This window comes from Embiotoca jacksoni, unplaced genomic scaffold, assembly GCF_022577435.1.
Source record: "Embiotoca jacksoni isolate LCO1_2020_lvr unplaced genomic scaffold, fEmbJac1.0.p SCAF_47, whole genome shotgun sequence".
Classification (NCBI taxonomy): domain Eukaryota; kingdom Metazoa; phylum Chordata; class Actinopteri; family Embiotocidae; genus Embiotoca; species Embiotoca jacksoni.
Window position 1 is genome coordinate 267,084 of NW_027185400.1, and position 13,312 is coordinate 280,395.

Below are 13,312 nucleotides of genomic sequence, written 5' to 3' on the forward strand. Positions count from 1 at the left end.
GATAATTATGCAAAGACTTTAAGAAGAATACTGAAATAAAGGACTACAATCGATGGTTGTAATATATAAATTGATATATTACCTCGCTTCTGTCGACCAATGGGGATGTAGCTCAGTGGTAGAGCGCATGCTTCGCATGTATGAGGTCCCGGGTTCAATCCCCGGCATCTCCACTCTTTTAGATGTTTTTTTTTCTTCGCAAATAAATAACATTTGGTGAGGAGTGATACATTTATAAAAACAACAACAACAACAACAACATCAGTGTTAACTATAAAACATACAGAAATACGTTATAACATAGCACTGTATACCAAAACACGGTGAACAGTCAGCGTGAGGTGAGAGACGTTCCTGATTGGCCAAGAGGAGCCCTTGCTCGAAACTGATTGGACGTTGGACGCCGTCGAGGCGTGGGGATTTTTCCACGCACGCGATTGCCAAACATTTATTTTCGCCAGCCTAATTATTTACAGTGTTGGGTGAGAGCACCTCGATAAAAAAACAACAACAACAACAACAACAAAAAACAACAGCACTGGAGCTGATCTATCCCGGTAAAAATATTTAAGCAATTTTATTTTTTAAATATCATCTTCCCTTGCAGACAGTACTGATTATTATCTTTAAAAAAAAAAAAAAAAAAATTAAAAAAAAATTGCAATCTTGCATTGCACGATTTGTCACAGTAACCTAATTTCACGAGTGCCGCACCACGGTGAGCATCCAAGTTGCATTTTCTCCTCTCACCCAAACTTGATTGTGCCCGAGAAATCATTTCAGCAGACGTCACTCATCTGCATAGGGAGTAAAATGCAACCATCCCGAGCGGCTTTTCTGCGCCCTGAATCGCTCGTTATCTTTCCTCCGCGATAAAAGAAAAAAAAGAAAAAAGAAAAAAAGGACCTACTAATTGCTGCATATTCGAAACTACAAACATGGAAGGTACAGTTTGCATGCGCTGTCATCCCGAAAATGGTAAATCCAGAGATAGAAAACACATCTGGGTTGCAAACTGTCCAAGATGGTTGCAGCGCCGCTGTGCGCAGGGATGCACGGCGGAGCGGCGGCGGGGGGATCTTTAAATGCCCATCGACCCCCGCGGTTTGCCTCTCGTTTACGCCTCGATATTGTCTTTTTTTGTTCTTCACCCTCTGCAGGAGTAGGATGTTACTAGCGTCCGCCGTGGTGGTATGGGAATGGCTGAACGAGCACGGACGCTGGCGGCCCTACAGCCCGGCTGTCTGTCACCACATCGAGGCAGTCATCCGGAGCGACCCGCGGTGTGGTAGTGTCGTCCTCGGCCAGGTGGACTCTCGCCTCTCGCCCTACATCATCGATTTGCATTCCATGCACCAGTTCCGACAGGACACAGGTGAGAAGCGGAGGAGAGGGACGGACGCACACGGGTGGAGGGTGGGACGGTGGAGCCGGGGCCTCAGTGAGGTGGAGGCCTTTTTTTTAATTTTTTTTTTTTTTTTTTTTATTGATCATGTGTGTCTACTTTTGTCTTTTCAAGCCCTGGTGATGATTCTCCTACCAAGAAGTTGATGGTTTGATTGGAAGTGTTTGTCTTGTCACTATAGGGTTAAAATATTTTGAGGTAAAAATACATAAATTGCATTATTTGTATTTTAAATAACCAAATCTAGTCTCCCATATTTTACTGTTTTCTGCACAGTGAAGACAGGGAGTTGTACTGTATCTGTGATTTTGAGAGGTGTCAGCATTGACGTGAGTCATTCTGGTGTGATCTCTGTGTGTGTGTGTGTGTGTGTGTGTGTGTGTGTGTGTGTGTGTGTGTGTGCGCGCCTGTAGCACCTAGGCCACAATAGCGGCTGAGGTGTCCAGTCACAGACGAAGACAACATTTCGTTGCCAACGCTACCATCAGTAATCTTTTACAGGATAATTTGGACATAATAAAAAAAAAAAAAAGTCCACGACCACCCAGAGAAGAGGCGAGCAGGGCCGGGTCGGACGCCTCGGTTTTGGCAGGCACCCCAACGTTGCCCTTCTCTCCCGGCATTAGCTGACAAAAGCCTTTGTGCGGTTTTGTGGGTTTTTTTTTTTTTTCTTCCAAACGGGCTGAAACGAGGGAGACGGGGAGGGTGCCCCGGTCTAAATAGGAGAGCAGAGGGAGGGCGAAGGGTGGAGAGGGATTTTAGGGGAGTCTGGGGGCGTTGAGAAAATGGGGGGTGGGGGGGGTGACAGGAGCAGGTTTTATGAATGAGCCCCTGTTGTTGAGGCGTACTGTGCAACTTATACTGTACGAGGTATTGTGGAAATCCCAGTTGAGTTCTGGTTTGCTGTGTGTTTCAAACGCTCTCCTGTCCTCTGTGCTTTTAAATATAACTCCAGACTCGGAATATTAAATAGTGTTTGCCGGGACAAGTGGGATCTCATTAATTTCCTCCTCTTCAGACGGTTTAAAACTCACCCTGTTGTCTGCTGATTAAAGAAAAGCAGAAAGAATAAGGGCTTTTCCTTTAAACGTAGATGGAAATAAAGCATTTCATCTGAAGCTCATCCATTTTAAAGGAAATGTGCGCGCCGCTCTCCTCGAGACGGGATTTGATGTGCGGAGGCTTTGCGGGATGAAGTTTCTCTGGACACCGAGGGAAGGCAAACACAGCCAAACTCGGGTCGGATCGAGGCTGCCAGCCAATCAGAATTCAGGACTCCGTGTGCTGTTTCCAGGGGCAACCTGTTTGCCCAAATTCTTCGCGAGCAAACACCGACATGTTGAATTTGTGAGAGTTGTGATCTACTTGTCGGCAGCAGACAGCAGGGCAGTCGCTTTCCTCGTCTTGCATCTACCTCACGTCACCCAACATCAGGTTGCCGTTCGGTAGATTCGAGGAAAGGACGAAAGGCGATCAATATGTGCAATAATTCGGTCCGTTCAAAGAAACCTGATGTTGGCTGTTGTGACTCCTGCCTCAGGTACCCTTCGGCCGGTACGACGCAGCTTCTACGACCCCACGTCGGCGCCGGGCCAGGGCTGGTTGTGGGAGTGGGAAAACGACGCTGGCAGTTGGACGGCGTACGACACCGAGGTGGGCATCGCCATCCAGGCGGCACGTGATCGTCAGCAGCCCTGGCTGGACCTGGCGCCGTTGGGTTTCTGCTACCTCATTGACTTCGAAAGTATGACCCAAATCAACGGGCAGACGCAGCGCTGCAGGCGCATCCAGCGCCGCTCCGACTTGGCTTACCCGCTGGTGTCCGGGCCTTTACCCAAGTCTCACCACGCCTGGGGACCCGCGTCCATGCCCGGACACGGGGGGCTTCTGGGCATCGATGTGTCTGGAGTGGGCATGGGGATCAGGATGAGCAACAGCGGGACGGGAAACGGGAGCGCGTATCCCAGCGGGGCGCTTCCCGCTTCAGCCATCACCTCCTTGGGACAGCCGTGCGCCTGTCAGCAGTGCATGTTGGTGCTCAGCGTCAAAGCAGGCGCCATGTCGACCGCTCACACTCTGGGTCGGAGGCCGCCACAGAACAAGCCGCCCAGCCCCAAACTAAGCAGTCACCCTATCCCGGGAGGGTCGTACTCACTAACCCTCCCTCGGCCACCATCCCTGTCAAGATCTTTTTCCCCCCATAGGACGTCCATAGTTGGGGCGACAGGTGGCTTCGGTATAGGCGGTATGGGAGGAGCAGGAGGTTTGGGTATCGTCGGTGCCAGCGGTACCAGCCTCGGCTTCGGAGGAGGCTTCCCCCACTCTCTTTCTCTGCTGGGGTCCGCCACCGCCGCCCTCTCCATCTCCTCCACTCGCCCGCCTCCTCCTCCTCTCCCGCCTCCCCCGCCGCCGCCGCCTCCTCCTCCGCCCTCCGCCACGGCCTTGTTGGCCGCCACCTCCCCCCCTCACCCCTCCACCTCCTCCGCTCTGTCCAATTCCTGTTCCGCCCCTGCGCCGCCCGCCCCGGGCCCACCTCTCATCTCCACGGTGGCCTCCACGTGCGCGCCCTCACCTTCCGCCCGCGTCCTGGGTCCAGTGTCTTCGTCCGGTGCTGCTGCCTGCGCGGCCCCTCTGCCGCCCCGGTCCAGCCTCGCGGGGCTGAGCCGACCCGCACTGCAGCGCATCGCCATGGCTCAGTCACGTGCCCTTATCGCCTCTGGGTGAGTACAAAACACCGTATCAGCACCTGTTTTTAAACAGCCCTCTGCTTCGCGGTACACGGAGCGTGCTTCTATCCGACAGAACTCGCCCCGTGACGGGAATTCTCTTGCTGAGCAGTGCTGCCTTTTATTTGTGTTTCAGTTTACTCCCGAATCTTTCACGGCGGCTTGTTTACTACGACAAAGATCTATAAATCAAGATCCAAGCGCAGACAGTATGCACGTAGAGGAATAGTTTCTTAGCGGGATGACAACGGATTTGGGATATATTAAATGTTCCCCGGGGATCCAACCCCATTTCAGTTTACTGGATACAAATAAATGAGCCCAGCGACCCAGCAGGACCTCAAAAGTGCGCCCTCTTTACACCACGTCTGACATCGGTGCTCATTAGCATTCATGAGCCTTTAATCTTTGAGACAAAGTCCACAAAGCCCGTTCATTTACGTGGGAAAAATAAAGAAGGGTATTCAAACGAGCCGAGCTCTCACAAGGGGCTTCACACATTCCAGACATTTGTCATGCAAACATTGAATGACGATAATACTTCGACAACACGCTCCCACACTAGTGCAAAAGTTTAAGGCCCGGAAAGTAACGCGAGGATTTACCACAACCATTTTTTTGTTTTTGTTTTTTTTGTTTATCCATTAAGTTCAGTACAAAATGCAGTAAAAAGATAAACAAACTAAACTTAATTAATATTCTGTGTAAGCATTCTTTTAAAACGGCACCAATTCAACTTGTGCCCACTTCTGGGCAGTTTGTCAAGGTACTCGGCGGGTAAATTGTTCCAAACAACTTGGACAACTTTCATCAGTTTTCCTGTTTCTAAATATAATCCACCATATAATAGCCACTTTGAGGCGATAACACTGCAAGTACTTGGGGTGGTAACCCTAGCAACAGTTGTGGGCTTGTTTCATAAATCAAGTTTACAGAGTTATCGGATAACTTTGGATAAAACAGAGAGTTCGATAAAATATTAAATGTCGAGTCAAATACAGAGACGCGCTCCAGGTTTTACCTGGTAAACCACATTTTGAAGGCGTGTGAGCCACGCCTGTGTCAATCAAACATTTTCATCAGTTTTGCTCGGATGAATTTTTCTTTTTCCCTTTATGACGCTTTTGTCATATCAAGACAGAATTTTGGAAATTTCAGTCAGGAAAACACGAGTGTGTAGATGGGTATCTGCAACCTAAAAAAAGTATAGTGTTTAAGGAAATGGTGGAAGTGCAGAGAGTCAGCTGCACTGGAAAAGTTGGAGATGAAAACGACATATCGAAGAGCTACTTTTAAAAACAGGGTTTTTACGTTTTGTTTACATTATGTTCTGCAGCTTAAATGTTTCGGTTCAGCTAAAACAGCAGCAGACGTATCTGGCTCAGCAGGAAGTTTTACATTGTAATATTAAAATCCCCATCCACTCAAAACTATGCAGGAAGATGTTTGCGCAGTTTGATGGTTGAAGGCGGTTTTCACTTTGATCTGCTGAATGGGTTCTGGAGTAGCTGCGACTGTAAGAGTTGTCGGAGTCATTATCATCCAAAGCCTCTCTGTGTGACCACGTGGTCTTCAGGTGTTGAGTGTCTTTCTTTGAGGGTGTCATCATCATCAGTGAGTGATGAGTGAAGGAAGCTGTAGTATCCAGGTGTCGTAGCCAGAGGGCGCCGGTTAGTAAAATGTCTGTGGTCAGTGTTGAGGAGGAGAGGTTCGCTGATGTTTCAGGTTAAATGCACTTTTTTAAAATTTTTTGTAGGGAGCGTTTCATCATTAAGTCTCACTAAAATAAATGTTTCCTTTTTTTTTGTAATGCAGTTTCCTCCCATATGAAAATGTCAATATGCAGGAAAAAAATGCATGCAAAAGTCTTCCCACATTAGTCTGTGAGCAGGTCTGAATAAACTTAGCGGCCTCCGCTGTGATCAAACATTAAGACATGACAACATGCTGACGGTAATTACCATGAATTACCACGTGCCCTAATCCAACATTGGCCCTGCAAAATAACCCAACTTTCTGAATCGTCACATTAGCCAAAAATCTCCGTAAAACACGGCTTTACCAACAGCTAAGCCTCAGATTAATAGAAATACAGCAGGCTTAATATTTCTGCCTCAGTGATCTCTGTATTTTGTGTTAGGTGAGCTCTGCAGCTCTTTTAACATATCAGGTGAGAGTTCTCTCATATGTTCAGCAGATGGTTCACCTGCTGCTGCGGTAAAACCGCCGACGTCACAGATCAGGAATCTCTCTCTGATCCCAGGAGCCTGCCATTTTCAGCTCACTCCTTTATCCTCAAATTCATTCACGGTGCCACTGATGCAACGCAAGGGAGAAATTTTCCAAAGCTGCTCAACCCGGTGAGCTTTAATGTTATCCAAATTACATGTAGGTAATTAGGCACGCTCATTTGAAAAAGAGAGTCATAGAGAGTAATTCCAGAAACTCAAATGGTTGAAAAAAAAAAAGTGAATTAATGACCCCTTGAAGCATCGCTCTCATTGAATGACATGTTGTATATTGTTACATAAATTCAGATATTTTCAGAAAAACAACAAAATTATGCTTGTTCAGGCAAGCAAACAGGACAAAGTCAAAATCTAGTGTCTGCCAGGACCTTGTATGAAACGCTACAGAGCTTTTAATTTGAAACCAGGGCTTTTAATTTGAAATGGCTCCAGGAAGTTATGACGTTTGGCTGATTAATGGTGTAACTTCATCAGGTTTTTTGCATTTATACGGCTGGCCCTTCTCTCGCGGACTAAGGTAAAAATGTAATATTCTGTATTCAAAAGTATTGTTTTGTCACCATATGTCTCTTTAAAGCTGCATTCAATAGCAAAGTTAGCTCAAAACAAAACTAAGCAAACGATTGGCCAATTACAGATCCAATAGATGCGAAGCAATATTAGCATTAATTTGGAGTCATGTTTCTGGTCCTATGATAAACGTGTCTTCAATATTCAGTTTCCTTTTAGCTCTGTTTTGGTCTTCACCAATAATGTACATGTGAGCAATGTACAGAAGAAATATGTGACCTAAAGAGGAGGTGGGATGGTTAGATACTTAAATATTTAAAGTAATATGAGTGGATATGCGTGAATTCTGGTCTTGATTTTGAGCATATGTACGTGTTTTGAAAAGATTGTCACCTCAATTACAACACTTATTATGATTGTGTTATGAAAACAAGAAGGATGATCAGCAGGTGGATCGGTGGGTTTGTTGTCATCATTTGTTGTTGTCGAGAGACTTGGCCTGCTGTGAAAAGGAGCAGATGGTTTGTAAGTGAGGTGTTCGCATCGGAGGGGGTCTCCAGCAGGGACGAGAGTCGCCTTTGGTCCGCACACCTGTCCCCGTCCTTTTTCCTCCTCCGTCCAATTCTGTCACTCGTACCCGATCGGAGGTTTTACTCTCTGCTGCGAGGGTGAGTCTTTTTCATTCGGGTTTGATTCAAGGTGTGAGCTCGCATCTGGAAAGTGTGCGAGAGCAGCCACACACACGGCAGCTTGTGTGTTTATTAACATCGAGCGCTCCAGATGGAGGTTGCTCTAATGCCGCCGGCTTAGCCAGGATCAAAGGAACGTGACAGACCGACGCTCCTCTCCTTCTCTTCTTCGCCACCCTTTTTCACTGCTTTTCTCTCACCTCCTCTAAATCTTTTCATCGTGTCGCTCAGGTTTCCCGCCTGACTCGCAAATGTCAATCTACTAAGCGCTGTTTAGGTTCGACCCAGTTGGCTGCCTGACTTTGCGAGTCACAGTGTTACCGCAGGGAGGACACTTTGTTTGTTGGTCAACACACAAATATACACGGTACAGTGTAATCTGATTGTCCGGTACGGGAACTGAACAGTACAGTAACTCCTAAGCGTAAGGTTTTCCATGTCACTGTTACATGATTTGTTTACACAGGGAAAATAATTGTTGATGTGTCACCAATAATTCCACAAACAAACAAACAAACTGTTGAATTTTGTGTCAGCATAAGAGCACAGTTGAAAAAAAGTTTACATTTTTATTTTATATAGATATTTTATTTGGAGAATTGCTGATCAGCTGTGAGGTTAATCAGCCACGGGATGAGATGCGACCTGAAAAACAAAAACAATTTTCACGTATTATTTCAAGATGAGCAAATTCAATGAACTAATCCAACACTAACAGTTGTGCTCCGACGGCATCCTCTCGGTTGTGAAAGATCCTTCACGCCCTGCTTTCTGAATGTTTCTGGCTTGAAAACACAATCAGACACTTTGGTGGTCGCTGCATCTATTTATAGCTTTAATCAGAGATAAAGCTAGACAAGGAAGAACGTACAGTACATAGTCTTGTACAAAAGTAAAAGGGTAGGCTATTCATAATCAAACTGATTCATTAAATAGATCAACGTAAATATGGTTAAGTCTGTCAGCCTTATGACAGCCTGGCAGTGTGACGCGTTAACTGACAGGTAATCCCTCCTGTGACGAATCTCTGGCCTACAACCAAAGTTTAGTCAACAGATGGAAACAGGTGGATTAGCCCTATAAAAGAGGAAAGAAACGTGACACTAGGGCACAAGCCGAGGACGAGACAGACGAAGACACACCAGCTGTTTAACTTCCGAGACAGGAGACAAATTATTGGATATTGTCGCTGGAATATTTGGACTTTTATTTGTCGTCTTCGGTGCTTTTTCAAGCAAGGAAGATGACTGTTATCAAAACTGGCAGACCGTAAGTGCGCGCATCTGACTGCGTAGCTCTGAGAATGTCGTTGTGCTCATCAAAAAAAAAATGCTCTTGTGTGTTTCACGTCTGAAGGTTTCTCACCTCTTCGTGAGCATAAGTACTTTACAGCAGTGGTTAGAAATGCCGGAACCGTTCAACAAAATAAAAGCATGCGTTAACTCACCAGATTAAACATGAAAATGGATGGTGCTTTCAGATTTCTGGATAAAATCAAAGCTGCTTTAATTGGTTCAAAGGTTAACTCCTTGTTTTAAGTTTAAAGTACTTGCAGTCATAAGTGACTGCTGCCTCTGGGCTTTTCTATGACTTGTACCAAATAATCAACAGCAAAACAACTAATTTATGGGCCTCTCAATAATATTTTACGTGTCCATAGCTGCCATAAAATCCTAACCTTCAGACAGCAGGAGATTGTATTTGGCCCGGTGTGTCAAATCATTATGAGCAACGTGTTTGTTTGTGCACGTGACTCGACCAAAGCTCCTTAGCCAGGTGACATGGACTGAACTAGAAACCAGCATATGCCGCGGCCGGGTGTGTGTAATTCCACAGGTGACTCATCAGATTTGACCTTATGTACAGTCAATGGATTTGACACATTCAGTCTGGGCTGAGGTCACTTGACCCGAAGGGGTTTATGCTTTTTAGTGGGTCAGTCATCGATAGATTCTATAGATAAGTTTTTGTTTTGTTTTCTTGTGTTTCAGAGTGCCAACAGTTCCAGTGAAGAACCTGAATGGATCGAGCCCAGTACATCCTGCACTGGCAGGTAAACATATATTTATAGCCTCGTCCTTTGTCATTGTACTTAAATGAGATTATTATTTGTAAAATTCAGCAGTCAAGACTTTTAAATTGGTTCAAGATGACATTTAGCCCCGTATTTAACCGGTATATCATTTAAATCCAACTGTATGGTGAATAAATACTTCTTAGGATAAAGAGCTCGTTGGGCAGTACAGTGTGTCTGTTTTCAGGCATTACCGGCATCCTGATGAGTGCAGCAGGACTTCCTGTCTGCCTGACCCGCCCTCCCAAGCTCGTGCTTCATCCTCCACCTGTCAGCAAGAGCGACATTAAGCCTGTGCCCGGACTGGGCCACTGCTGCCGCAAGACCACAAAGAAGCAGGCCCGGAAAGGTGGGTTTGTTGGCGATGATGTCTGACTCCGCTCACCGGTGCACGTACACATCTGTTTCGTGCCCATGAACTGATCACTAAACTGTGTGTTGTCTCTTAGGAAAGACCCCTGAGGAAGTGGTGAAGCGGTACCTGCAGAAAGTCCGCAATCCCCCAGAAGAGGTGAGTTTTTCTTGTTTCAGATTAGTTATGAAGGCAAGTCATGTGTCAAAAGTCTGTTTTTGGACTAGTTGGTTAGTTCTGTGATCTCACTGAGACCGCAAAACGATAAGAGGCAATCTACTTGGTTGGTTCCAGAACTTTCAGCAACATATTTTATTTTGAAAAGAGGCAAGCAAAACGGAAAAGGGAAATTTAAAGACAGAAAAAAGTGGGAGATAAAACGTGCATTTTTTGATGCCTCTGTAAATCTTCATGGTAGAACCGCATCTGCACTTTTGTCAGTTGGTTTCAGAAGCAAACTAGGCTGAAGGTTTTTTTCAGGACCAGTTCATGACCATAGCTTCATGATCATACTGAAATAACAGATGGAAATTAGCTACGAGCTAACTCCGGTGCAATTAGTCAATCGGAGCTCAATCTGGCGATGAAGGCCATGAATGTGTCTGAAAGCCTGAAAAAAAACCAAGTGATTTGAGCCAAAACTTTGCACCAAAAAACAAGGTGTGAATGTTCACAATTCTGATTTTTGTTCTGTTGTTTGGTACAAAAATGTAAAGATTTTCGTGTTAGAAAATATAAATCCTCATAATCATTTGTGTTGGTTTCAACATAGATTGTACTTGTCTTCTCGTATCAGGACTGCACCATCTGCATGGAGGCGCTGGCCGGACCGTCAGGCTACAAGGGCCCCGGCGTGGGTGGTATCTCCCGGGCCGAGTCGGTGGGCCGCCTGGCTCAGTGTGGTCACCAGTACCACCTCCAGTGCCTCGTCGCTATGTACAACAACGGCAACAAGGACGGCAGCCTGCAGTGCCCCACCTGCAAGACCATCTACGGAGTCAAGACCGGCAACCAGCCCCCCGGCAAGATGGAGTACCACGTCATCCCCCACTCGCTGCCCGGCCATCCCGACTGCAAAACCATCCGCATCATATACAACATCCCTCCTGGCATCCAGGTAGAGTCACGGCATCTGTAGTTCTGTGACACATGCAGCTAAATGACCGATACAAGATGCATTAATGTCTGTGTTACTGCACTTTAGGGCCCAGAGCACCCGAATCCAGGCAAACCGTTCACTGCACGAGGGTTCCCCAGGCACTGCTACCTCCCTGACAGTGAGAAGGGACGCAAGGTAAGACGAGTCGCATCCCTTTATTTTCTCACCCCAAGACTTCTGTGACGATTACGCAGTGACATCTTTTCTAACTTAACCTCTTGGTTCAGGTTCTGAGGCTGCTCCTGGTGGCGTGGGACCGCAGGCTCATTTTCTCCGTGGGCACGTCCAGCACCACCGGCGAGTCCGACACGGTGATCTGGAACGAAGTGCACCACAAGACAGAGTTCGGCTCCAACCTCACGGGCCACGGCTACCCGGACCCCGGCCACTTGGACAACGTCCTGGAGGAGCTGAAGGCTCAGGGCATCACCGAGGAAGACTGTCTACCCAGAGACTGAGACGGAGACGCGCGAGGCACAGAAGACACGCAGGACGAACAAATTGTGTTCAGAATCTGACTGAATGAACTTTTACTCCAGAGATGGAAAACAACTTCAAAATAAAACTCTTCACGGAAATAGTTTCAGCAGAACCAGCTGAGGTTCGAAGTTCTCTTACGACTGCATGAGTCGATTTCGATACGTGGGGGATCGTTTACCTTCCTGATGCAGTAACGGTGTCGAGATGGCAGATGTTATACAGTGAGACATTTGAGACCACTGTGCACACACGAGTCATTGTTAGTTTGAGAAAAAAAAAAAAAAAAATCTGTCATTTATACTGTGAGACTTCATATCAAGAATGTAACTAAGTGATTTTTTTTTTTTTTTGATTTTTTTTTTTTTGTTGTTGATTTTTTTTTTTGCTGAATTGACAAAGTGTTTACCACTCCTGCTGCTATGTGGAAGTGAAAGGAAGTTAAAGTGAAAAGAAAAGTTTTTTTTAAAACTTAGTCCACAAGCAGAAGCAGCATTTCACTGCAGACTTTCAAGTGTATAACTGGATATCTGAGCATGGGTATTTGCTGACCTCTAGTGTTACTTTTCCAGAACTACATTCCTTTTCAGGTTTGATTTTTAAATTGTCTTCTTGTATATTATGAATACTTGATATATTATATGATATTGGTTCCATTCCGTCACGTTTTTATATCTTAATTTTACATTTTTGTTTTATATGGTGCGTTGAATTGCATTGTTTTCGGGTGTGGCTTGATGGACTCAGACATGGGGTGATGGTAAGAGAAAGCTGCTGGTGTACCAGAGTTTGCCTGACACTTTATATGCCATTTACCAGTCCCCCACTTTATTTAAAAAAAAAATGTAAAAAAAAAAAATCATGTTCAGTATTTTGTATTTGATAAGCTCACAAACTGACATTCCTTAATTGTTTGGCCCTCAGAGCATGGGTGCATCAAAAAGCTTTCTATGTCTTCTTGTATCTGCGTTAATATTAAAGACTGATTATGGATTATACCCCCCCCTCCCCCCCGCCCCCACAGAGGAGGAGTAAATTCCCAAAAAGCTAGGATTGGACCTCCTGCTTGAGCTCAGATTTGCACAGCGCTTTCTTCTTAGTATCAACAGGAAACAGACAGCTTGTATCTACTGTACTTTTGTGTCAAGACACACACACTGACAACACACACACACACACACACACACACCAGCCTCAAATGCTCCTATCACACTACAGAATGTGGTCATCAGTTGTTTTTGTCGTCTTCAGTTTTCCCCACGACGAGGTGCAAAAAGACTTATCTCGATGTGGACCCAGCTTTGGTCCAAAGTGGTCCAGTCAGTTCGCATTCAGTCTGTTGTGGACCGGTTTATTAGGAGGTACGTTAGTGTTGACATACTAATGTAGGCCAACATTAAAAGCATTTATACTTTATGATACTTTGTGTATGCACTGTACTGTATGTACTGTATGTGTTTTATGTGCACAAATTTGCATTAAATGTTTTTCTAAGGTTCAAAGAGATAATGGAACCCTACTCTGGTTTACTCTTTTATTATGTATGATGTCCGTTATGTTGATCTGCAAATGTGCCAAATTTGCTTCTTTTTTTTTTGTAAGTATTCAGATAAGCAACAGTCACTGGATCAACAAATGACACTAGAATAATAGTAAATGCTAAAATGGTAC

General features: G+C 45.4%; 1 protein-coding gene and 1 non-coding gene across 4 annotated transcripts; both read left to right on the forward strand.

Annotated features, from left to right (window-relative positions):
* The first annotated feature begins 101 nt into the window (after positions 1 to 101).
* trnaa-cgc (transfer RNA alanine (anticodon CGC)) lies at positions 102 to 173 on the forward strand. Its single transcript has one exon. It is a non-coding gene; the product is annotated as a tRNA-Ala (tRNA).
* Positions 174 to 672: 499 nt separating this feature from the next.
* On the forward strand, positions 673 to 13,155 carry dtx4a (deltex 4, E3 ubiquitin ligase a). Of its 3 annotated transcripts, none has more exons than XM_069169842.1 (9): positions 673 to 945; positions 1,161 to 1,375; positions 2,946 to 4,125; positions 9,571 to 9,632; positions 9,841 to 10,002; positions 10,103 to 10,164; positions 10,778 to 11,122; positions 11,210 to 11,299; positions 11,392 to 13,155. In XM_069169842.1, the coding sequence occupies exons 2-9, from the start codon at positions 1,168 to 1,170 to the stop codon at positions 11,620 to 11,622; spliced, it is 2,340 nt and encodes a 779-aa protein (XP_069025943.1). In that variant the 5' UTR covers positions 673 to 945; positions 1,161 to 1,167; the 3' UTR covers positions 11,623 to 13,155. The 3 variants fall into 3 exon arrangements, with proteins under 3 accessions (XP_069025943.1, XP_069025944.1, XP_069025945.1); XM_069169843.1 differs by having other exon boundaries at positions 675 to 945; positions 10,802 to 11,122; XM_069169844.1 differs by lacking the exon at positions 673 to 945 and having other exon boundaries at positions 998 to 1,375; positions 10,802 to 11,122.
* Positions 13,156 to 13,312: the final 157 nt, after the last annotated feature.

Bases quoted from the DNA above. Each gene is read 5' to 3' on its own strand.
- dtx4a (XM_069169842.1), top strand. From the start codon at position 1,168: ATGTTACTAGCGTCCGCCGTGGTGGTATGGGAATGGCTGAACGAGCAC. The intron at 4,126-9,570 runs GTGAGTACAAAA...CTTGTGTTTCAG, and splicing joins CGTGCCCTTATCGCCTCTGG to AGTGCCAACAGTTCCAGTGA. The intron at 11,300-11,391 runs GTAAGACGAGTC...CTCTTGGTTCAG, and splicing joins ACAGTGAGAAGGGACGCAAG to GTTCTGAGGCTGCTCCTGGT.